At 45.3% G+C, this 22,278-nt stretch overlaps 3 protein-coding genes across 3 annotated transcripts; 1 reads left to right on the forward strand and 2 right to left on the reverse strand.

Annotated features, from left to right (window-relative positions):
* The first annotated feature begins 571 nt into the window (after positions 1–571).
* nmi (N-myc (and STAT) interactor) lies at positions 572–7,835 on the forward strand. Its single transcript, XM_037686767.1, has 9 exons — positions 572–695; positions 884–946; positions 1,519–1,677; positions 1,750–1,866; positions 2,380–2,557; positions 5,116–5,222; positions 5,402–5,588; positions 6,233–6,336; positions 7,545–7,835. Exons 2-9 carry the CDS (start codon positions 884–886, stop codon positions 7,737–7,739), a joined length of 1,110 nt encoding a protein of 369 aa, XP_037542695.1. The 5' UTR covers positions 572–695; the 3' UTR covers positions 7,740–7,835.
* Positions 7,836–9,738: 1,903 nt separating this feature from the next.
* Positions 9,739–11,483, reverse strand: LOC119419463 (gamma-crystallin S-like). Its single transcript, XM_037686768.1, has 3 exons — positions 11,463–11,483; positions 11,138–11,380; positions 9,739–10,011 (listed from the first exon to the last, which is right to left on the reverse strand). Exons 1-3 carry the CDS (start codon positions 11,481–11,483, stop codon positions 9,739–9,741), a joined length of 537 nt encoding a protein of 178 aa, XP_037542696.1.
* Positions 11,484–14,915: 3,432 nt separating this feature from the next.
* On the reverse strand, positions 14,916–21,173 carry tbccd1 (TBCC domain containing 1). The gene is made up of 9 exons (XM_037687138.1): positions 21,044–21,173; positions 19,844–19,908; positions 19,501–19,767; positions 18,345–18,497; positions 18,130–18,246; positions 17,570–17,819; positions 17,307–17,493; positions 16,473–17,003; positions 14,916–15,129 (listed from the first exon to the last, which is right to left on the reverse strand). The coding sequence occupies exons 2-9, from the start codon at positions 19,904–19,906 to the stop codon at positions 14,916–14,918; spliced, it is 1,782 nt and encodes a 593-aa protein (XP_037543066.1). The 5' UTR covers positions 19,907–19,908; positions 21,044–21,173.
* Between the last annotated feature and the right edge of the window lie 1,105 nt (positions 21,174–22,278).

Genomic DNA, 22,278 nt, shown 5'->3' on the forward strand with positions numbered 1-22,278 from the left:
TCGCCTTCATGCTTGCTCAAGATCTGTGATGGAGTTCAACTCAGAGCAGTCTGCTCCTCAGATAAATAATGTTAAATTATTATTTTATAGATGAATGTTTCTGTTCAGTGTCTGAGACGACTTCTGTCGTGGCTTGGAGCTTTAGAAATAAACTGAACTGAATTGAATGAAAAAAGTTAGTTTTTAAATTCACCAGCTGAAGTCATAATTATTTAAGAAGCTCAAAAGTACTGAAATCATTTATTATTGACGGACTTCATGTCGTGCTTAGATCCTCGTTAGTTACATTTTCCTTCTATAACATCCAGCTGTTTACGTGATTGTTGTATAAATTAACATTAATTTTGAATTATATAAAGATGTAATAATAATTTGTGACACAGATCCAGTTGGGCTTGCTGTTAAACACTTGTTGTGTCGGCTGGGAGCAGTTGCCTCTTTTGGACGCCATCTTAACTTCTCTTTGATGCCACAGGAAACAATGAATGTTAAAAACAGAGATTTTTAAAAAGCGGCATGCCGATTACTGTATTCGTCATTTCCTATCTGGCAACCCAGAGTCTCCCTCACTGCGTTCAGTTTCAGTTTCATCTTTAGGTCCTGGTCCCTGAGGTCTGAGCCACTGGCGACATTTTATAACTTTGATTACTTGGTTCTATTCTTTGGACTTTTTCAGGAAAATAAAATATTTAAAGGTAGGACAGCTTGCAGCTGATTTTGATGTAAAATGCCAAGTTTGTCTCTGATTTTTGTGTCTGCGTTAGTCGGGCCGTGATCCTTCAGATTAAAATGATTTGTTGTTGTTGTTGTTGTTGTTGTTGTTGTTGTTGTTGTTGCTCAGTGATTGTTCAGGCTGCTTACAGTAAAGTTTGTTTTATTTTAGATGAGTGGAGGTGGAGAAGACCAGATGTACCAAGAGGCTGTGAAAGAGCTGAAGGAACTGCAGGTCACCTCCTTTGGTTACAACCTGTTTCATAAATCTGATCAATCCGACTGATCAGATTGTTATTGTGTTTAGTGTAGGAACAATCAAACAAATCTGATGATTGTTTTCCACACGACGTTGAGAAGTGAAAGTAAAACTCGTCATTCCTAGAAATGAGGAGAGCATAATGTGCCAAAGTGCTGAAGGTGCCATTTAAATATACAGCTGTTCAATAAATCCACATTGTGGTCTAATCAAGTTTAATCACAGATTTATAGACGTTCATTTTGTGGCCATGAAACTAAAATTACAGGAAACTTTTAGGGTAATTTGTGGACCCTGGTGAAGTTTGACCATCTGCGGTGACAGCTTCATGATGTGGGCTGTTTTGCTGCCGGAGGGACTGACGCTCTTTTAAAATAAATGACGTCACGAGAAAAAAACATTACATGCGACATGAAGACATCAGACAGGAAGTGGTTCTTCAAATGGACAATGAGCCACTTGTGCCAAATCCTGGCCACCATTTGAATTTTATTAATATATTATTTATTTACATATTTATTTTTACTCTTCTCTGTGACCTTGTTCAGAGCAAAGTGGAGAAAGCTGATGATGTGAAAGCCAGGCTCATCCTGGAGAAACTGAAGGAAGAAGATGTGAAGAAGAAGGCCCAGCAGGAGATGATGGCTCATTTGGAAAAACAAAAGAGTTTTAAGGAAGATGCGGATCAGAACCTCAACCAACTGCAGGCAGGTTCCTCCAGGTTCCTGTGACTTGTCTGCTGGAAACAAACCTTCTCCTTCACTGTTTCTTCTCTGCAGGGGGAAATCCAGAAGCTTTCCAAACAAAAACAAGATCTACTGGATAAACTGAGAAGATGTCAGGACCAGCTGGAGGCTCAGAGAGCTGAGTCCACAAAACTGAAGCAGAAGTTCAAGGTGAGACTTGAGACACGTGCCAGGCTCCTGACGCTGGACCAGACCTTCACAGGTTCTTGTATCTGGACCAGACCTTCACAGGTTCTTGTTTCTGGACCAGACCTTTACAGGTTCTTGTTTCTGGACCAGACCTTTACAGGTTCTGGTTTCTGGACCAGACCTTTACAGGTTCTGGTTTCTGGACCAGACCTTTACAGGTTCTTGGTTGTGAACCAGACCTTCACAGGTTCTGGTTTCTGGACCAGACCTTCACAGGTTCTGGTTTCTGGACCAGACCTTTACAGGTTCTGGTTTCTGGACCAGACCTTTACAGGTTCTTGTTTCTGGACCAGACCTTCACAGGTTCCTCCTGAAACCTTTCTGAATCACAGTCTGATGTTTCAGATGTTCTAATGTCACGTTGACCATGTGCTGTCCATACCTGGACAGGTTTAACAGTTAGACCTTCATCAGAGCTAACAGCTCGGTGGTTTTAATGTTCTAGGTGTGGAACTAAAACAGTTTCTTCTTCAGATCCACGCTCAGATCCCCAACACGGACGTGAAGTTTCTTTCTCAGATGAAGGAGGGGCAGGACGAGGTGGAACGTGAGGACGGCGGTCAGCTGATCAGAGGAGTGTTCACCATCAGTCAGAGAACTTCAGTGTTGCTCCGAGGAGGACAGGCCCTCCTCACCTTTGAGGAGGAGAAAGGTGTGTCTGAAGGTTCACCCTGTTGTTCTAGGAGGTGCTGTGAACTTCATGGTCTGGCTTCATCTGGGACACAAACGTTTTCCCTCCCCTCTAATTTGTTGCCCTGAAACCTGGGTTGGTTTTAATTTGAATATTTAAAAACAATACTTGAGTCACGTGTTTAGGACGGTGGTTCTAGAACATGTTCTCCTTGAAGAAAGAAACATTTGAAAATAAGAATCTAATTTCTTTGGTTGTTTCGTTTTAGTGTAGTGGGGCAGAAATGTAACTGAAGAAGCAGAAAATACCTCCAAGTTACAAACCTGTTGTCTTCTTTTCAAGCACGGTGGTCACACATTTCTGGTAAAGGACCTCCGCTCACCAAACATCTTAGGAAGCTTTCTGTTCACAGAAACCTTCTAAACCCTTTAAGTGTCTTAGCTGCTGCTTGATAACTTGAAGCTTCAGCTCCTTCTACAGATTTTCCACATGGTTGAGGTCTGAAGACTGGCTCGACCACTCCACAACTCCCTGACCCATGGTCTGGCTGGTAGAAGAAGGATCTCTTCCATTTTTTATAGCTCATGGTTCTGTCCATAGGTTCCTCGATGCAGAGAAACATTTCTTCATCCTTAACCGACAAACCATAAAAGTTCTACCTCCGTACTTTCAATGTTCTTCAGGTCATACTCAGCATTCTCCTTCTCCACACATGGTGGGTCATGCATTTCACCACTGCATGTTCTCCTAAACCTTCTCTGACTCGTTTGGATGCACACTAACAAACTTCAGATCAGTTTTAGGTTAGTTTATCCATGGTCCCTCTTCAGCAGGGGGACTTTCAGTCCATTACAGCCTTGTGTGTCACCAATGTTGTTCTTGGTGACTGTGGTCCCAACTGCCTTCAGATCAACAATGGACTGATGCCTCATCTTTCTCATCATCATCCTCACCTCATAAGGAAGAGATTTCTTCCGTTCCTGATAAATGGCACCACCAGTCATTGCCGTCTCACCAAGCTTCTTGCTGGTGGTCTACATTAAGGTCCTTGATGTCCTCTGACAACTCTTTGGTTTGTTGATGGTGTTGAAGGAGCTGGAATGGAGAAACAACTTGTTCTTTGGACAGGTGGACGTAATGAGCTGAGATCCTGTGATTGGATGACACTTAACCAATCTCTGGGAACCAGAACTTGTGTTTCTGGTCAGTGCATGCAACATATGAACAATGAAAACACGCTGATGTAAGTGGCATCAGCTATGTCATGAAAAAGTTACCAGCACACTGATATATGATGGCATAAGATGTCGTACGCCGATGACAGCCCACACATTTGTTCATGCACAAAATGTTCAGTCTATGTCAACGTGTTGCGGATAAGTTGCAGATAAGTTGCAGATAAGTTGCAGATAAGTTGCAGATAAGTTGCAGGTTTGCAACAGATGTGTTCTGCACAAATTCACACGTTACATGCAAGTGACTCGTAAGTTGACGTGCATTGAAAACCGGCTGGACAATTGTTTAACATTCATTACGTATGAGCACCTTACTTCTAACATATATGTAACCAGTGGTGGGCACAGCTAAACACAAAGTTAGCTTCACTAACCCATATTCCACTAAGTCAAATATTAACATCGCTAACCTATAGGCTACCATTAAACATGTGACTCCTTCCAGGTGAAGCTGCATCGACCAATCACGTCTTGTCACGTGCACACACAGTAAGCCAATAGCGTGCCTACCAGATTCTTTGAGACACGCCCACAGCAGATAGGAACAAGCTAGTGATTTTGTTAGCTGACTTAAAGTTGGCAAAACCTAATTTAGCTGAAGCTAAGTCCGCTAACAGTTTCCAAAGTTAGCAGAAATGCTAATACCTTAAACAAAAACTTAGTTCTGCTATTAGCAGTTAGCGGATTATCAGAACTGTGCCCACCACTGTATGTTACTTAAATCAGACATTTCCACATCGTATTTGACATTTTCAAGATATAGCTGACAACCCTAGAACTTCCTGAACGTGTTTATAACTTACAGCGTTTGGGGGTTCAGGTATACACACGGTGCAGCTGATGAGCTCATCACTCCCTCTGGATCCATGAGGTGCAGATGTTTCATCTGAGGTAGCTATACTTTTAGGCATTATAAAAACTTTAAAACATAGTTTCCTCAGATGATAGGTGTATTCGGTTCACATGCACACACACGTACATATGGTGGTGTCTATCTTGGGTTTTAATGTGGCAACCCAGTTTTTGATAGGACCCTTTCTTACGCCTAGATGTAGCCACACACTTAAAAGGAAACCAGTAACTCCCTTATGTTTCCAGTTGTCATGCTCACACCATTCACAGACAGACGGATGGTATTTCTAATTCCCCCTTTTCGCTCTGTGACGGGGGACAACTCACAGATCAAATGTTTCATTCATCGTACCTGACGGTCAACATGCTGAAGTTGTAAACATCAAACATTATTGTGTTAATTACTAAAATACACGTGTCCAGCATTATTTCTTCCAACACCAAGTGTAAAGTCTATTGTTTAACATGCCTGTCATGTTGCTGGTCCTCCAGTGGCCTCTAAAGTCCTGAAGATGATGAGCTGCCTCGTGATCTGTGACGACAACACTCTGGATGTGAAGCCCAAGAAAATCACCATGGACAATCCTGTCAAGTTTCAGGTACAGCCTTAAATATTTGACTCTTCTGCTTTGGAGATGCAACCAACAAGGATTTACCAGTATGAATCATCACTGGGCAAAACTGAAGCAAATGAGTAATTGTACTGCTGCTGCTTTTTTTGTTGCAACAAAGATTTATTGAAGTACTTCTTGTGCTCCTGATTTTGTTGTCATTGTAGATCCACCTTGATGTCTCCAGAAAGGATCTGGAAGTGTTTGATATTCCTCCTGCCATGCCGGCGGAGAGAATGAAGGACCGACTGGAGATGAGTTTTTCTCGGCCCAGCAGGGGCGGAGGAGAGGTGGAGCGAGTGGATTACGATGAGAAGAGGGGAATGGGACACATCACGTTTCTTCATCCTGGAGGTACTTTTTACCAGGTCACATTTACTGAGACACGGTTGTGGTGCACCTTTGTCACCTCTGGATTTCCCTGAACAGTTCCCTGTTAGATGGAATGATGCCGACCTGGGACTTGATTTCTAATCACTTTGATTTTTTAATGAGAAACAATTCTTTGGAAACTGTCCTACAACATACATAAATACAAAACCCATCAAATCTGATAGATGTGGTTCCATATTTGTCTACCAGAGGCCTGAGGGTTCTGTTCAGTATCTCAGCTGTTCCTAGGACTGCACTCTTTCTGTAGGTATTTGGTTGTGTCTGACTCTTGCAGCCCAATCATGGTTGCCATCTGCCTGTGTGCCTGTTCCAAGGTATTTGTAGCTGTCGGGGACATCGAACCTGATTTTTATTACCACTCTGCGATGACTTGGCTGAAGAGGTTCAGGCCAAAGCAGAACAGGAGTGGGGACAGGGCATCACCTTGGTGTATGCTAAACTTGATGCTGACTTGTGCGGTCGTCTTCCACGTCCCCATCGAGTTCTTGATGAATATAGTGTCCTGTTGATGTTGAAGCGTTTCAAGCTTTCCTGTATGCATGTGTGTGGCATCAAGCCCCAGGCTGGGCCTTCCTGCAGTCAATGAGTTTGTTTTCTGTGTGTAGTTGCTGTGAACCTCGCCATGAGAGGAGAGTACAGAGCCCATCTAGAGTCTGACGTAAACCTTAAGGTTGGACCAACGTACAGATACGACCTGCAGAAGTTTCAGGTAAGATACACCACACATTTAACTCGCACACAAACAAGACATCTTTCAGGTCCGGCAGAGTAAATAACGTTGTACTTTAAAAAGTTCCATTAAAAACATCACAAATAAAACTTTTAGCATTAAACATTTAACTCACAGTTAAACCAGAGTAGCATAAGAATATATCTGTCAGTGTATTATCAGTTCACATTCACACATGCTTGGTAGGCACATGTTAAACTTCCATAGTACTCAAGTATTGCGCATCATGTTTGCAGTCCCCATGGCATCAGGTTATCACAGAGTGGTTCCTACCCTCTTGCTTCCAAGCTTGACTTGACAATATCTTTATCTCTTATCATAATATAATATAATCTCTGTTCATCCATAAAATTTCTCTTGTCTGGATTAAAACTTGCGCTCAAGATAATTTAATGAAACTTCATAGACGTATGCATTTTCATTAGAGGGAGTGTCGCCTACACTTTTCCTCACACCCAGCTCCAAGGTCAAGGTTACAAACCTCACAGAAACTTTTTAATTTTTTATTTTTTTACTTTTACATTTGAGAGACGCAGACAAAGAATTGACCGGAGGATGTTTCACTCGCCCCAGAAGAGATGCCTCATTCCTGGCTCTCATCTCGTCTAAAAAAAACACAGTTTTATTTTTGATGTAAAGAGTAAAAACACACGTGCATTGCACAAATAAAGGTTTAGTATAGAAAAATGTGTTCCACATGCATGCAGGCTGCAGCATCAGACGCTCCAGAACAGCTGACTCTTGTTGGCTTCCCCCAAATCAGGACATCATTAGCGGGTGCACCATGATAATAATAATGATAATAATAATGATAATAAAAGATAAAAAACAACCTCCATGTTCACCTAAGGAGTGACACAGGTAAGTTTGACCAAAAACAAGGCGTCATTTCTGGCTACCGGATCCGAAGGGTTCGGGGGACTGGAGGCTCTTCACAAAACTCTGGACTGGAAATTAAAAATAAATTGCTAAAGCAATCCTTTTCTGTGTACTGAGGTGTACTCCTGTATATGATGAAAATAATGCGTTGGAATAACCCGCATTTCCTCAGCTGTGAGATTCAAAAAATCCAGGGGGCTTTCTGAGGTGGAGGGATACTTTCTTACACAAAGGTCAGACCAAGAGGTCGGGGGTCGTATGCCGAGGAAACGGGGTGTTCCTTAACGCAGCGCTGTTCTCCATTTCAGACTTTTTGTGGCTCTGCAAAGAGAACCATCCTTCTGGATGACATCGAGGATGCAGAGGATGAGGAGGACTTGCAGGACCAGCTCGAAATCCACTTTCAGAAGCCCAGCAACAGTGGGGGAGAGATCGAGAGCATCAAGTACATCTCCAAGGGGAAGGTTCTGCAGGCTTTCTTCTGCAAGGACCTCATGGACTGAAGTCCACCAGCAGATCCTTCTGCAGTCACCAAGAAGACAAACGGGAAGAGCTTCACTTCCTGGATTGTTTTAAGAAGAAGAATCATTTTCTTTTAAAGATACAGTTTATGGCTTGAATTAAATGTTGATTTATCATTCTGGGGTTCAGGGTTCCTGCAGTTTGGAAAAGTCTGAAATTTGATGGTTGGATTTTCCAAGTCTGGATAATATCAGACTGTATTACAGTTTAATAAAATGTCTAAACTTTTAAAAGTTGCTAAAGCAGAATGTTTAGCGGACTGATTACCTAAACCGTTCACATTAGAAGCTACTGTTTGAACTGGCTGCACTTCTGACAACTGTTTCCCAAGGTTCTCATCCCAGCAATAAATCTTCACAATTAAACCAAAACCAGTTGATGTTCTCATGCTAGACACAATTTTTGTCAGGATATGTGTCCCCCCCCCCCAGTTTTGTGGTAGTTTTTTTGTGTTTATGAGTTCATTTCACTTATTTCTGTTTTTTTCTTGTTCCCGTTGTTTTCACTTTCTAAGTACTTTTTCTCAGTTCGCTTTCTGTTCTTTAGTCCACCTGCACCTGTTTCCTGTTGCCATTATTCCACCTGCACCTGTTTCCTGTTGCCATTATTCCACCTGCACCTGCACCTGTTGCCATTATTCCACCTGCACCTGTTTCCATTATTCCACCTGCACCTGTTTCCTGTTGCCATTAGTCCACCTGCACCTGCACCTGTTGCCATTAGTCCACCTGCACCTGTTTCCTGTTGCCATTAGTCCACCTGCACCTGTTTCCTGTTGCCATTAGTCCACCTGTCTCCAGTTTCCTCATCAGTCTCAGTCCATTTAGTCTGTCTGTCCTCACTTTTCAGCAGCCTTGGCATCATTTCACAGTCAGACCATTCCCCCACCCCCTCACTGAGGATTTTAAATAGTGAATGTTTGTAGTTTTCCAGACAAGTGTTTTTCTGGACTGGAACGGAACAGGAAATGCACGTTAACCTTAATGTTGTTGTGCAAGATATTCAAGTGTTCACGAATCCAAGATTCAACTTGTCTGCTGGATTCCTCAGATAGAGAACTTTACTAATTGGCTTTTATGTGAATGTTCCTGTGAAGTGTCCTGAGACAACTTTGTTGTGATTTGGAGCTTTATAAATAAACTGAATTGAATTGAAGTGCGGAGGAATTACACTGTAGAGAAGAACAGAAGAAGTTTTCTTCTCCGAGGTAGCGCAGTGACAAATCTTGGAATGTGTGTGTGTGTGTGTGTGTGGTGGTGGTGGTGGTGGTGGGGGGGGGGTACATTTTATCCACCACCAGATGGCAAAGGTGGAGCCAAGGGGTGGCCAATGGTGGCCTTGGCCACAATAGATTAATCTTTGGCCACCACAATCATTTAGGGAAACTAATTTTAGGCAATATAAAGACTAGAAAGCAAAATTTTCCCCAGTGATAGCGGTAGTCGGTTTGCACACACACACACACACACACACACACACACACCTTTCTTATGTCTGAAAAACTACAAAAACACACTCATTTGGTTGGCCATGACCAAAACTGCTGCCTCTTTCTCCATCCTGTTTATGAATGTTGTCCTTTCTACAGAACATCTCTTTAAATTTGACCGGACTATCCCTTTAAACGGTCGTGATCAGAGCACATCTTGAAGGTAACTTCCAGCTACTCAGCTCTTTGTGAACTTGACCAAGTTAGAGACATGTGGCTGTTGATAGTTCCTCCTGTGGGGGCCATCTTGGACTGGACTGACTGAATTCACCCCGGTCATAGACACCATCAGAAACATTGTTGACCTTTGGCAGAGTGCACAAGCCACAAGAAGTCCGTTTTAAAAGAAAGTTTGAGATTTAAACATGAAACTCTAGACAGTCTTGGATCTGCTTGTGGATCAGTTTTTAATAGTTTGGACCTCAGCTGAAAAGAACCGTACAGAGTCCTGACACGCTTCAGCTTCGTTTGTTGGTGTTTCCATCGTTCCGTCACTCGGTGAGTCTCTTGAAGGACTGGACCGCAGCGCTGAGGGCACCCCAGTCCCCGGGCTTACGGTACTCCCCCTTCTGCAGGAAGTACTGGCGGCCGCTGTAGTTGGGGCGCTCGTAGAAAACCCACCAGCCGTCAAAGACCTTACAGGAGTGGACCTCCCTCCAGCGAAACTTCTCCAGGAGCGAGGGACAGTCCTCCGTGGCCTCCACAGCCTGGCCCCCGAAGTCAGCTTTCTCATACAGCTGCATCTTGTACGTGGTCCCGCTGGTCTGGGAGAGGAGACAAATCCAACAAACATTCAGGTTCGAAGGCTCGAGGCTCAATGGGATTTACCTGTATAAATAAAGGTTGATTGAGGTTCTGCTGACGTTTTATCGCCTTTGGCAAAATATCTCGTGAACCACTGAGCAATTTTTAACGAAACTCTTAGAAAACAACCATCAATCTAATTTAACATCGCTAATTGATATTAACCGACAAGAAAATGGATCCAACTCTGTAAATATTACAGATGTTGAGCTAGAGTTTGGTGTGGTAGTTGCTGAGAGTGATTTTTAACGCAGTCTGAGAGAGACGTCTCACAATGTAACGTCTGATCAGGCCCACTGTGACCTGCATCTTGGATTTTGTTGTGGCGGTCCAGTTTTCCACAGTGACCTTTAGTCCACGCAGATCTCACCACACACCAGAGTCTGTTGCTCATTTCTTAAAGTTATTCAGCTCACGAGACAGACGGACCGAGGATATTTACAATTCCCATCTTCGTTCTGCAGTGGGCGACAAAACAAGCAAAACAGTTGCTAAAATTTGTTAAAACTAAAATATATATTTTTAAAACTAGCTAACGTGATAATGATCAAAAATGCAGATTTCAACGAGCACGTTGTTTTTAAAGTCACTTATTTCTGTGGGAAATTAATTTTAAATAAAGTATGCAAGACGAAATAGTGAATAAATAAATAATGAAATGTGCATATGGAGCTGAACTGAATGTTTGGCAGAATTAGATTATTAATAATGAGACTGTAAAATACAGGAAAATAAAACCAGCGTAAATGAACGGTGAATCAGCTGCTGGATGTTTCAGCTGCTCGCTGCATTGATTTCATTGATTTCAATGATTTCATTGATTTTGGCAGACCCTGCAGAATGTGGGTCAGTCAGACCACGGAACCGGTCTGACTCAGTCCTCTCTGATCAGGACCAGAGCTGCTCTGTGTTCGAGCTCTCAGCTACTAAAACATCACACTTTAGCTGTTTATAAAACCTGTTTGTGTTCATCTGTCAGTCAGCTGGACATGCACGCACAGTAATTACTTTCTGAGTTACATTGTCGCCCGCCCTCGCCTCTCTGTGGCAGGCAGTGATATGAATGTTAGCCGAACATGGACTTACAAAGTGGACCATCTTGCAGGAGCTGAGGCGATCATTCAGCCCCATCCAGCGCTGGTAGTCCGGGTACTCCCCCCTGACCAGGACGTACTGGTAGCCCATGTAGTTGGGCCTCTCGTACACCACCCAGGCCCCGCTCTCCACCCGGATGGAGTTGCAGCGGCTCAGGTAGGTGTGGAAATCCAAACAGTCGCTGTCACACTCGTAGCGTCGACCCTGGAAGTTCTTGTCCTCAAAAAAGATGATCTGGGATAGAGGAGGGAGAGAAATATTTAAAGACGGCTCTACTGGAGTCAGACCTGCAGGATCTGGTCTGAGCGGCCTCTGCATGCCGACTCACCCTGCCCATGGTGAGACTGATGTGGCACGGCTGCCGCGATGCTGAGGGAGGATGGTGATGGATACCCTGTGCTCCTGATGGTGCTCCGGTCTCTCAGTCAGCGCCTTTTATACCTGTCACCCCCCCTCCCCACATTGATAAACGCTACGGCAAAAAGGGGAACAATTGCTTTGTCATGAAAATGAGATCCAAAAATTGAGTCAGTGATTCTAGCGCTATTCAGCTTTTCCAGAAAAGCTAGGGAGGATTACAGCATAATGGTCCGGCGCTGGTACCCGTTCACTGACCCCCACTCCTCTGCTGGCTGGGTTCAGAGCCCACTGTGATTCATGCCAGCTCCACCAGCCTGGCCGATCCGTCCAGCTCCTGACGTATAAATGCCTTTCAGATGGATTCAGATAAAGCGCTGTTTACTGACGGACACCTGCGGCCAAAAGTCTGGAGAACGACACGAATGATCCCTCACAGCTCCACGACTCTGATTTTATGATGGCAATACGAGTTTACTGCAGATTGCTGTGAAGTGACATTCAAACGCCCAAATAAGGTGAGTTTTGATGTAAAATGCAGGTAACAGAATTTTACAGTAAACATATCAGATGCTTAAATCAAGAAAGTGTTCCATGTTTTCCCAAATACAAGTTTATTTTGACTTGTATGGCATCAACACATGACAAAAGTAACATGACATTAGATAAGGTTTGACCCCCAAGAGGCAGACTGAGAAAATAGCAGAGTCAGGAGCAGGGGGGGGGGGGGTGGGGTGGTGGGGGGGTGTCTCTGGACTGCAAGGGATAAATGGACAAGGTGAGGATCTGGGAAATCTTCAGATAACTGACCAATTTGCAGAGTTCGCTCTTACGAGTTGTTCTTTATAGTTAGAGCCAGGGGGGGGGTAAGATCTGACAGGTCACAGGTTTCCAGATGATCCTTGCTGCAGGAGAGGTGAGTACCGATGGAGAGGAGCAGGCTGTCTGAAGCTGCCGGTTGACCTTCAGGCTGTAGGCTTTTGGGTACTCATGGGACACGATCAGGACGAGGTGAAGTCACAAGGAGGCCTAGACGGATTGAAGAGTTCAGGACTTGGAAGTCGCTGCAGGAGATCCACGCTTTTAGAATCCAAGTTCTAGAGACAGTTTAGAGGCTGTACCTTTACCACAAGTCCATCAACCTCCCAGCACTGGAGGAATGTCTGGCAGAGGCTTTAAAACCCAGCAGAGCAGTCCTCCATATCAGGAGTGGTGGCTGATTGGGATCGGCTGCAGTTCAAGCTGGCAAACCTAGAAGTCCCACAGAAAGATTTGGACAAGAGACAAGTAAAAGGTCCTAATAAGAAGCAGCTGGAGATGCATTTGGTAACTAATTAGGTTTATTATCAACAGGTCAGTAAGAGGACTGCGTATAAAAAGAGACTTTTAGAGAAGCTGGAGCTTATGGATCCATAAAGGGTCGTTGGTTGGTCACGGATAGGTTTCTATGGTGCACCTGCTCCTCAGATGAAGGGTGGACTGTCCTCTCTGGGTTGGGGGTGAGTTTCTGCCTGAAGTATCTCAGTGTTTCGTTCACGAGTGGGGGAAGAATGGAGTGTGAGATCGACAGATGGGTCAGTGCAGCTTCTGCAGTACTGTGAACTCTGCCGGTCCGTTGTGGTGAAGATGGATCTGTTCATTGATCGGTCTACGTTCCTGCTCTCGCCTATGGTCACGACGTCTGGGTAGTGACCAAAAGAACAAGACTGTGGGAAGACTGTGGATCCATGCAGTCAAAATGCCAGGTGAAGTGGCTTAGGCATCTGGTAAAGATGCCTCCTTCCAGAGATGTTCTGGGCATGTCCAACTGTCCATCTGGACCCAAGACCCAACACACCCTGGAGAGACCATCTGAACAGCTTGGAGTCCTCTCAGAAGAAATTATGTAAAATAAACAAATAAATACTTGAAATTGTTTAAATTGTGGGCCCTGAATCCATCATCTATTAAAGATCAACTTTGTGAATGGAATTATGGAAGTTAAACAGCTTTTCCATGATATTCTAATTTTTTTGTAAAGTTTCTGTATGTATGGTTGTTTTATGGATGGATGTTTTTATGGATGATGGATTTGACTTTCAGCACATTTTTTACTGGATAAACTGGAAGAATCATCAGTGCCAGACTGGAAACCTTATTTCTCTACCACAATACCCCAAAGATTACTCCTTGGCCAACTGTGGATCAGTTTTCTCTTCCTGTTGGTCTAAAGCTAGAAATCATTTTCTCAAAAAGTCCATGCATCCACCATCTTCCTCTTGTTCTGGACTCAGGTCTCAGGGGCAGCATCTTGAGCAGGGAGGTCCAGAAATCTCTCTCCACAGCCTCTTCCAGCTCTTCTGGGAGGACTCCAAGGAGTTCCCAGGCCAACAGAGACAGTCTCTCCAGCGTGTCCTGGGTCGTCTCATCGTCAGACATGTCCAAAGAGCACCTTTACCAGAGTTCATGACCAGAGGTGAGGAACGTAGACCGACCAGTAAACAGAGCTTTGTCTTACAGCTCAGCTCCTCTTCACCACAACGGACCAGCACAGGGTTCACAATACTGCAGATGCTGCACCAATCCATCTGTCAATCTCACGCTCCATTTTTCCCTCACTCGTGAACAAAACCCAGAGATACTTGAACTCCTCCACTTCAGGCAGAACCTCAACCCAAAGACTTTCTGACTAAGGACCATGGCCTCAGATTCTGCTCAGGTTTCTTCTTCTCAGGAAGTAAAGGTGTAATTATGATCGTTAGCCACATAAGCTTATGGAAATGCAAACAAAACCAGTAAAACATTAAAAGTTTTGTAGCAGAAGGTCTATTTCAAGACCAACATGCAAAGTGCACCTTGTTGAAGGGAAGACTTTTCTCCTCCTGTTTAAAGTTTTAATGTTTCTGCTCAGATCAGCACTTTGTACCGGGCAGTCACTGTATGTCACAGAAATGAACGACGGGTCAACACCATCAGGTTACATGAGATTGAACAGGTCCAAAACAGTGTTTCATGTATGGGAAATGAAGCTGTTGTGGTGGAAGCAAACCAATGCTTAAAAACGAGTTTCTAGTCGGCTGCAAAACTCAAACTGAAGAAAAAGGTCAGTTTTCTTTATTTACAACAAAACAACAAAAAAGCACGTTCTATTACCAAAAATAGCCAAACCCACATTTGTACCTTTGAATTTTTTCTTCAAACTTCATTTGTACTTTTGGTAAGTCTTGCCCAATATTTGGACGTTTTTCCAACATCGCTACTTGTTGTACAGTGGAAAGGACTTGGCTGCCTCGTCTTCAGAGCAAACTGTTGATGGACTCAACTAACGAGTGTTTCCACTCCTGCCTGAGCTGGAACAATCTGCAGTTCATCTGCAGTTCAAGTACAAATATCCCACGAAAAGACACCAAAAAACCCAAGTGACGCCAAAGGTTCAATGAGCCGCAGGAGACTGTCCGCCCTCTGGCGTGGTCCTTGAACGTTTGACATCTTTAACTTGTCTGGGGTCTGACGCTGCACCGCTGGAGTCCTTCAGAGAGGGGATCGTAGGCGGGATCAAGCTGTCGAGTTCCTGCCGGTGCCCGGTTTCAAGAAGCCACTCATGGAACTTTAACTCCACCAACTCCTGGAACTGTTGCTTCTGTTCCCTGCAGAAACAGAACGTCAAGGAGAACCCGTTACAACAGGACAGCAAACCCAAAGGCAAGTGTCTAAAGGAACAAGAGGACGACATACAGCACGTTACTCCATCAGCAGACTATTCTACAGAAATCTACAGTAATGGTCCACGTGTGACCTTGACTTTGTAGCGGGGGTGAGGAGGACATGCAACCCCCAGACTAGTAACGGTAAATACGTTCAACAAGTTTCATTAAATCATGTCGAGCAGATCACACGTTATGGCATGGATCTGGTTTGAACTCTTTGACCTTGACTTGTGACCTTGACTTTAGAGTGATGAAAACGTTGCAAGATTCTCCAACTACCGTAGTGACGAAGCAAATGTGTCTCAAGTTTTGTTAAATTGTCTCGATGGGGTCAGAAGTTATGAGGGGGGAACAAGCAAAGCCTTGTTTTAACTTTGACCTTGATTAGTAACTTTGACCTTGGAGCTGGGGTGATGAAAAGCGTGCACTGCACCCCGTCTAGTGATGATTCACGTTTCTGAGGTTTCGTTAAATTTATCCATCGTCTTTACCCACTTCTCTTTTCTGGGTCACTCCAGTAGTCACTGTGTGAGAGGTGGGGGACACCCAGTACATGTCTCCAGTCCATCACAGAGACACCCAGGACATGTCTCCAGTCCATCAGAGACACCTGGATAGGTCTCCAGTCCAACACAAAGACACCTGGATAGGTCTCCAGTCCATCAAAGAGACACCTGGATAGGTCTCCAGTCCATCACAGAGACACCTGGATAGGTCTCCAGTCCATAGAGACACCTGGATAGGTCTCCAGTCCATAGAGACACCCAGGACATGTCTCCAGTCCATCACAGACACACCCAGGACATGTCTCCAGTCCATCACAGACACACCCAGGACATGTCTCCAGTCCATCAAAGAGACACCTGGATAGGTCTCCAGTCCATAGAGACACCCAGGACATGTCTCCAGTCCATCAGAGACACCAGGAAATGTCTCCAGTCCATCACAGAGACACCTGGACATGTCTCCAGTCCATCACAGAGACACCAGGACATGTCTCCAGTCCATCAGAGATAAACACTCTCTCACCTGGGGACAATCTGGAGTTACGAAAGAACCCAACATGTTTTGGTCTGTGGGAGGAAACCCATACATGCTCTGAGAGAACATGCTATCCACCCAAAAAGGCCCCAGGGCAGGAGGGGAACCTGCAACCTTCTAGCCATGAGGCTACAGCTCTAACCACTACGCCACCGTGCCGCCCTGATAACAGACAAACGTATTTCTCTACCTTTACACAAGTTATTTATCTAATTACTGTCGTGATGAGAAATGTCACTCACTTGCTAAGGTGGGCCTCCATCACCGTTTTCTGCCAGCTCTGAATCCTCTTCTGCTTTTCATCCAGAGCTGCCTGGTACTCAGGCGGTAACCCGCCGGGCACCTCGTACGTGTCACCCTCCATCTGGAAAGGTACAGCCAGAGTATGAAACTCAGACGGGGGCAGCAGGTGGTAGCAGGCAGCGTCTTGGGTGGACGACAGGTTGGATGTGGGCTTTGCTTGGCCGTCCGTCCCCAAAACCAACGGCTGATCCCAGAGATTAGGGACCACAGCAAGCCCCACGCTGGCCATGTGGTCCTCCAGTGAGGGGTAGAACGTGTGGAAAGGACCCAGAGTGATGTCCGTGTTTCCAGGTAGGAGCAGCGGCCGAGTGGGGGTCAGGGCGTGGACGGTGCAACGAGAGGAGGCTCCGATGGCAACTCTGCCAGCCACGCACACCACACGTACGTTCTGGCAGCTGCAGATGTGAACGCAGGTCTGGACTGGACCCAGGACCACTGTGCTGTCACGGCATTTATCAACACTGACAGATCTGGAGAAAACACACACGAGTACCACAAACTTTTACTCCCGTCGACAAAGTATTATACAACAATCTATGGCAAGGCCTGGACAAAGACCTTGTATAACCTTTGACCTAGACCTTGGAGCTGGGGTGATGAAAGGTGTGCATGATACTCCGTCTGCATGTATCAAGTTTAATTAGATCATCTTGAGTGGATCAGAAGTTATGGGCAGGACAAGAGAAAGTTCACGGAGCCACAGGTGTAACTGCAAATGAACTCTGGCTCCAAAATCAAGAAGTACTAAATACTTAAACATAAACCAGCTCTACCTGAGAGGAGAGAGGAGGTAGATGAAGGCCTCAGCACATCTGTGAATCTTTATATTGGCCCCCGTCAGCTTGTCGGACGTTTTGGCCAGAGTTTGTTTAAAGACTTGAGACATCAGCACCATCTTACTGCCGGGCGGAGCCGTGTGGGTGTTCCTGGCTATTTTGGCTCTCTTCATGGTCCCTTCCACTGGAATCACAGACAACAAGCAGCCACTCGAACACCTGTTCACAGGCAGGCCCAGAAACAGAAGGTTCCCACGCACCTTGTTGAGCCCAGGCCAGCTTCTTCCCTGAGCGGAGGCAAGCGGTGATCCCGAAGGGGTTGAGGGTGAGGCTGTGCTGGAGACACGAGAGGAGCTTGTGCAGGGCGAAGGAGCTGCTCAGCAGAGAGTAGCCAGCTTGAGTTTGGAGGGGAGCCTTGGTCAACAGCCGGTGGATGGGCTGAACCGGTTTTCCATGACCAGCCGAACCCTCCAGGAGCAGACCCAAGCTCCGCACGGCCTCCAGGGATACCTGGAAACAACACAGGAGAATAGATGCACCGTGGCAGAAGATTTGTTCTAAAGAGACATTTGAGGTTAGAAAAAGAATGCAGCTGAATATGCAGTTCATGCAAGACGCTCGTTGGGAATATTTGACTAAAAATGAGCTTTTATTGATCAAACAGGGTCCACAGAAACCAAACGTACTGAGAAGCCCCTTGAACTGTAACAGTAAGAGTTAAACAATCAGCCCGTGTACGATTCATGGAACCATCTTCTGTAACAGTGGGAGTGATGGAAGGGCTCGAACTCTCACAGCGCTGCTGCGACACTCAACAGACCTGGCAGTCTTTTGGGGCGAGGCCCGACGGCAGCAGCTGGCTGGGTTCCACCAGCAGGGCCAGGATCTCCGCCAGATGAGACTGCATGAAGGACAGATGGGCCTGATCGTCCCAGTTCTACGATCAGAGACAGGAAGAAGCGTGTCAAAGAACCAGGAGGAGACAAGAGCTCAGTGAACGCAGAGTCCGGGTGTTGGAACCAGCGTGCAGACCACCTTGTTCTGAGAGCTCGTCTTGGCCTCTCGTTCTGATGGGGAGGGAGAGCGGTGGCTGGGCCACTCTTCACCAATCAGAGATTTACGCAGAGACACTCGGTTCAGCTGCTGGACGTAGAGGAAGAGGAGGAACTGCAGCGTGTCCACGGACAGCTGAAGACAGAAAACAAACGCAACGATGAGCTCCACTTTGAAGCTGAGAGCAGGTAACACTCAGCCGAAGGTTAAATTTTAAGATGTTTTTTCACCATCACACTTTTGACCTTCAAACAGAGGTCAAAAGTGTGTTAGGAATTGTTTTTGTCTCCAAACCCTATGTATCGTTTGTCACCACTTTTTATTGTCTGTCCAAACAGGTCTCGCTTGTAAACGAGTCTTCGAGGCTCAATGTGATTTATCTGTTTCAATAAAGGTTGAATGAAAAAAACAGAAAGTCCCCATGACAACAGGCGGCGCATGCTCCAGAACCTCAGGAGAGCCTCGGCCGGTCCGGTACAGTTTCACTTCATGAACTCTCATTATGGGTTTGGACAAAGAGTTTTAGGTCGGATGTCCTTCCTGACACAACCCTCACCTTTACCCGGGCTTGGGACCAGAACCAGAGACACACTGGCTGGTGCTCCCATAGTGGCAGGTTTAACAACTATTCTTCTGCTTTCAACCTTTAGCTACTTTTCTGCTACATTTTGTTTTAAGCCGACACGCTACAACTTTTGGCTATCATTCTGTTACTTTTCAATTTAAACAATTATTCTGCTACTTTTAGCTACTGTTCTGCCACTTTTGACTTTTAGCTATTGTTATGCTACTTTTAGCTACCGCTCAGCCACTTTTAGCTACTGTTAAACTACTAGTTTTAAGCTACAGTTTTGCTTCTTCTAGTTTTTAGTTACCATTCTGTTACGTTTAGCTTTTAGCTACATTTTGCTACTTTTAAGTAGAGTTTGTCCACTTTTAGCTTGGAGCTATTAATCTGCTAATTTTAGCTAGGATTTGGTTTCTTTTAGCTTTAAGTCTCCTTTTACTACTTGTAACTTTTAGCTAATCTTTTGCTATTTTAGCTTTTTCTTCTTCTATATTCAGCTTATTTTAGCTTTAAAACCTCAGTTGCGGGTCACTTGGCAGCCTGCTTCTCGGAGCAGCTTCTCAGGTTCACCTTGTTCCTCTGGTGGTCCAGCTGGCTCTTGGAGGAGCACTGGGACAGGAACTCAGCCCGCTCCAGCCTTTCCTGTGGCGTGCGACCCACCAGAAGGTCAAAGGTCTCGAAGAAGAGCCACGCCATGTCCTCAGGCAGCAATAGCTTCCCGCAGGCGATGTGTCTCCACATCGGCCAGCCCAAAGCAGGGAAGCAGCCGTCTCGTGTTTGCACGTAAACAGCCATTTTACGGAGATAGTGAAGGCTGAGTTTGGAGCAAGGAGCCACCTGTGGAGACGTCGGCCGGAGTTAAATAAAACATTTAGATCTCCAGGATATCAGTCAGCAGTAGGAGTGGGTGTACCTGCAGGGCGCCCAGCAAGAAGGGCTCCATCCGTGGCCAAATGTTCACGCTGTCCGTCTCCATGTCTGAACAGAGAGGAAACAAAAAGACGTCCTCAGACTTTATGGTCTCAGCATAAACCGTATACTCGATGGACAAAAGTTTTCAAAATACGAAATGCCGATTAATTAGAGCTATACATCAAAGGATGCAAGCAGGTGGAGTTGAACTGTAGTGGGTTTTACAGGTAACAAGAGACAGGTGTACTGGAAACAGGCGGGCGGTGCAGAAAACCAGAAAGACGCTGCGTACGAGTAAAAAGACGCTGAAGCCCTCAATCATAGACGGCAGCCTGCGGTCAGGAGAAGCCGAGGACTGTCCTGCTGGCGGCTGAAAGACCGCTCGCTTCAAAGGTTAGAAACGGCCCTGCAGCCTCGATCCTCATCAGCACGAACCTTTATTCAACCACAGACCAATCAAGGTTCAAGGCTCTTTGTCACTGGCATCACATGTGGTACATGAGGTGGAACGGAACTGTGCACTCAGGGTTACAGTTACAACAAAAATATAAAGTATCAAAAGAAACAGTAATAATAATAATAATAATAATAATAATAATAATAATAATAATAAAGTGCTATGTGGTGTCATCATTGTATGTTCCCATACAAAGATGAAATTGGCTCTCTGCATTTAACCCATTCGCACCTGGGATACACGCAGGTGGAGCAGTGGGCAGCTATACAAGCGCCCGGGGAGCAATTCGGGATTAGGTGTCCTGCTCAGAGACACCATGAAATGTGCACAAGGATCTAAGATATACTCCAAACAATAATAATATAATTCGGTGTATTAAACATCAGCCTGTGAGCCCATTAAAATCACAGATCTGTTTGAGGGAGGCCTGGCCTGAAGGAACACGCAGGTTCGTGAACAGAAAATGCTGAAACCAACGGAGAACTTCAGTAAAGCTGCGGTTGGTTTGTTTTGCAAAGAGGCAGCAGCAGCTGCCACAGCTGGCTTCTCTGAGGTGTAGACGTGGATGTTTGGGTTGCCAGATAAGAATTAAGAAAGTTTTGTACTGTTGCTTTCGAACAATTAACTTTTGAACGGTAGTTAACAAACCACACTTGGAAAGGGAGGGGGTTTGCTAACTTCCCAAACTCGTGATTTGGCTAGTCAGATAGATAGATCCGACATCTTAAAATAATTATTGTTTACCTGGTTATCATGGGCGGGGCTCAGGTAATGAGCGCCCGCTATGATTGGCTGATATCGTCACTGGCCCCGCCCATCGCTCTCAAAATGTGTTGCCAAAGTCACACAGGAAGAAGTCCTGATGCTCAGTGGTCCAGGTAGAAAAATCCAACAAGGTTAAGTCAGGTCCTCTTGTTGAAACGTTCGGATCTTCACACAGGAAGAGCTGAACACACCTGGTGGCAGGTGCAAGATGTAATCTACAAGTTATTTTTTGTACTTCAAATGTAAATAAAAGCTTACACAAATAAACTATCATTTAGGAGCTTTTAACTCTTAGCATATTGCATTTACGATCAGCAAAGCTTTAAAAAAATTAAAAACAAGTGCATACTTTCAACATTTTTACCTTCATAGAAAGTTGGCAGACACCACTCTGCTCTAACCGTTTATTTACGACGGGTTTTGTTTAATTTCACTATAACGCATAATGATTTAGTTTGTTTCCGACGCTACATGACGTCATTACAGCTGAAACTTTGAATCAGTTCGCAGAACAAGTGTCTCCCATCCGCAGAGAACTTTTCTGCACACAAGTTAGCCTAAAGTTACCTTAGCTACAGCCGGTTAGCAGGCGGCGTCCGAGCCGCCAGGAGCTGCCCTCCTGCAGGAAACGGTACCGAACCGAGCCGGCTCTGGGTCACGGCGCCGGTGGAGGACGCGCGGACATATCGAGGGCAGACTGTGGTCAGTCAGAGATACATATCGGAGTGGAGCGCTTCCTATTCTGCCGTTCTCCTTTCCCGACATCCACTGCGGGCAGCGCCGACTGTAGGCGCAGTCCTTTTTTGTCCGCCGAACTATGATCCGGGTAGAAACGATTACGAGTGGTAATGGAGATTTGGTGTGTCACCCTAAATCAGTCAGTGCGATTTAAGTATATTATGTCATTAATAGCCGACAACGTCTTAGTCATGTGACTTCGCCCGCTGGATTTTAGCCGTTAAAATGGAGTTCAAACTCCGCCCACGCGGGTAGTCGCTTTGTCAGCCGGTCTAGAAACGGTGCGGAGTCTCAAAGCAACACTAGCGCCTGCGCGCCTTCTTTGCTCACTTTTAAAACTTTGCACTCATTACTGCAGCTTTATTTACATATTAAGTCTAGAGTTTATATTTAAAAAAAACAAACAAACAGGTGCGGTGTGGCTGTTAAAGACGAGCGGGGCGCCTTTAACGCTGGGCGGAGCTTCTGCCGGAGAC

This window comes from Nematolebias whitei, chromosome 13, assembly GCF_014905685.2.
Source record: "Nematolebias whitei isolate Nwh7 chromosome 13, NemWhi1, whole genome shotgun sequence".
NCBI lineage: Eukaryota > Metazoa > Chordata > Actinopteri > Cyprinodontiformes > Rivulidae > Nematolebias > Nematolebias whitei.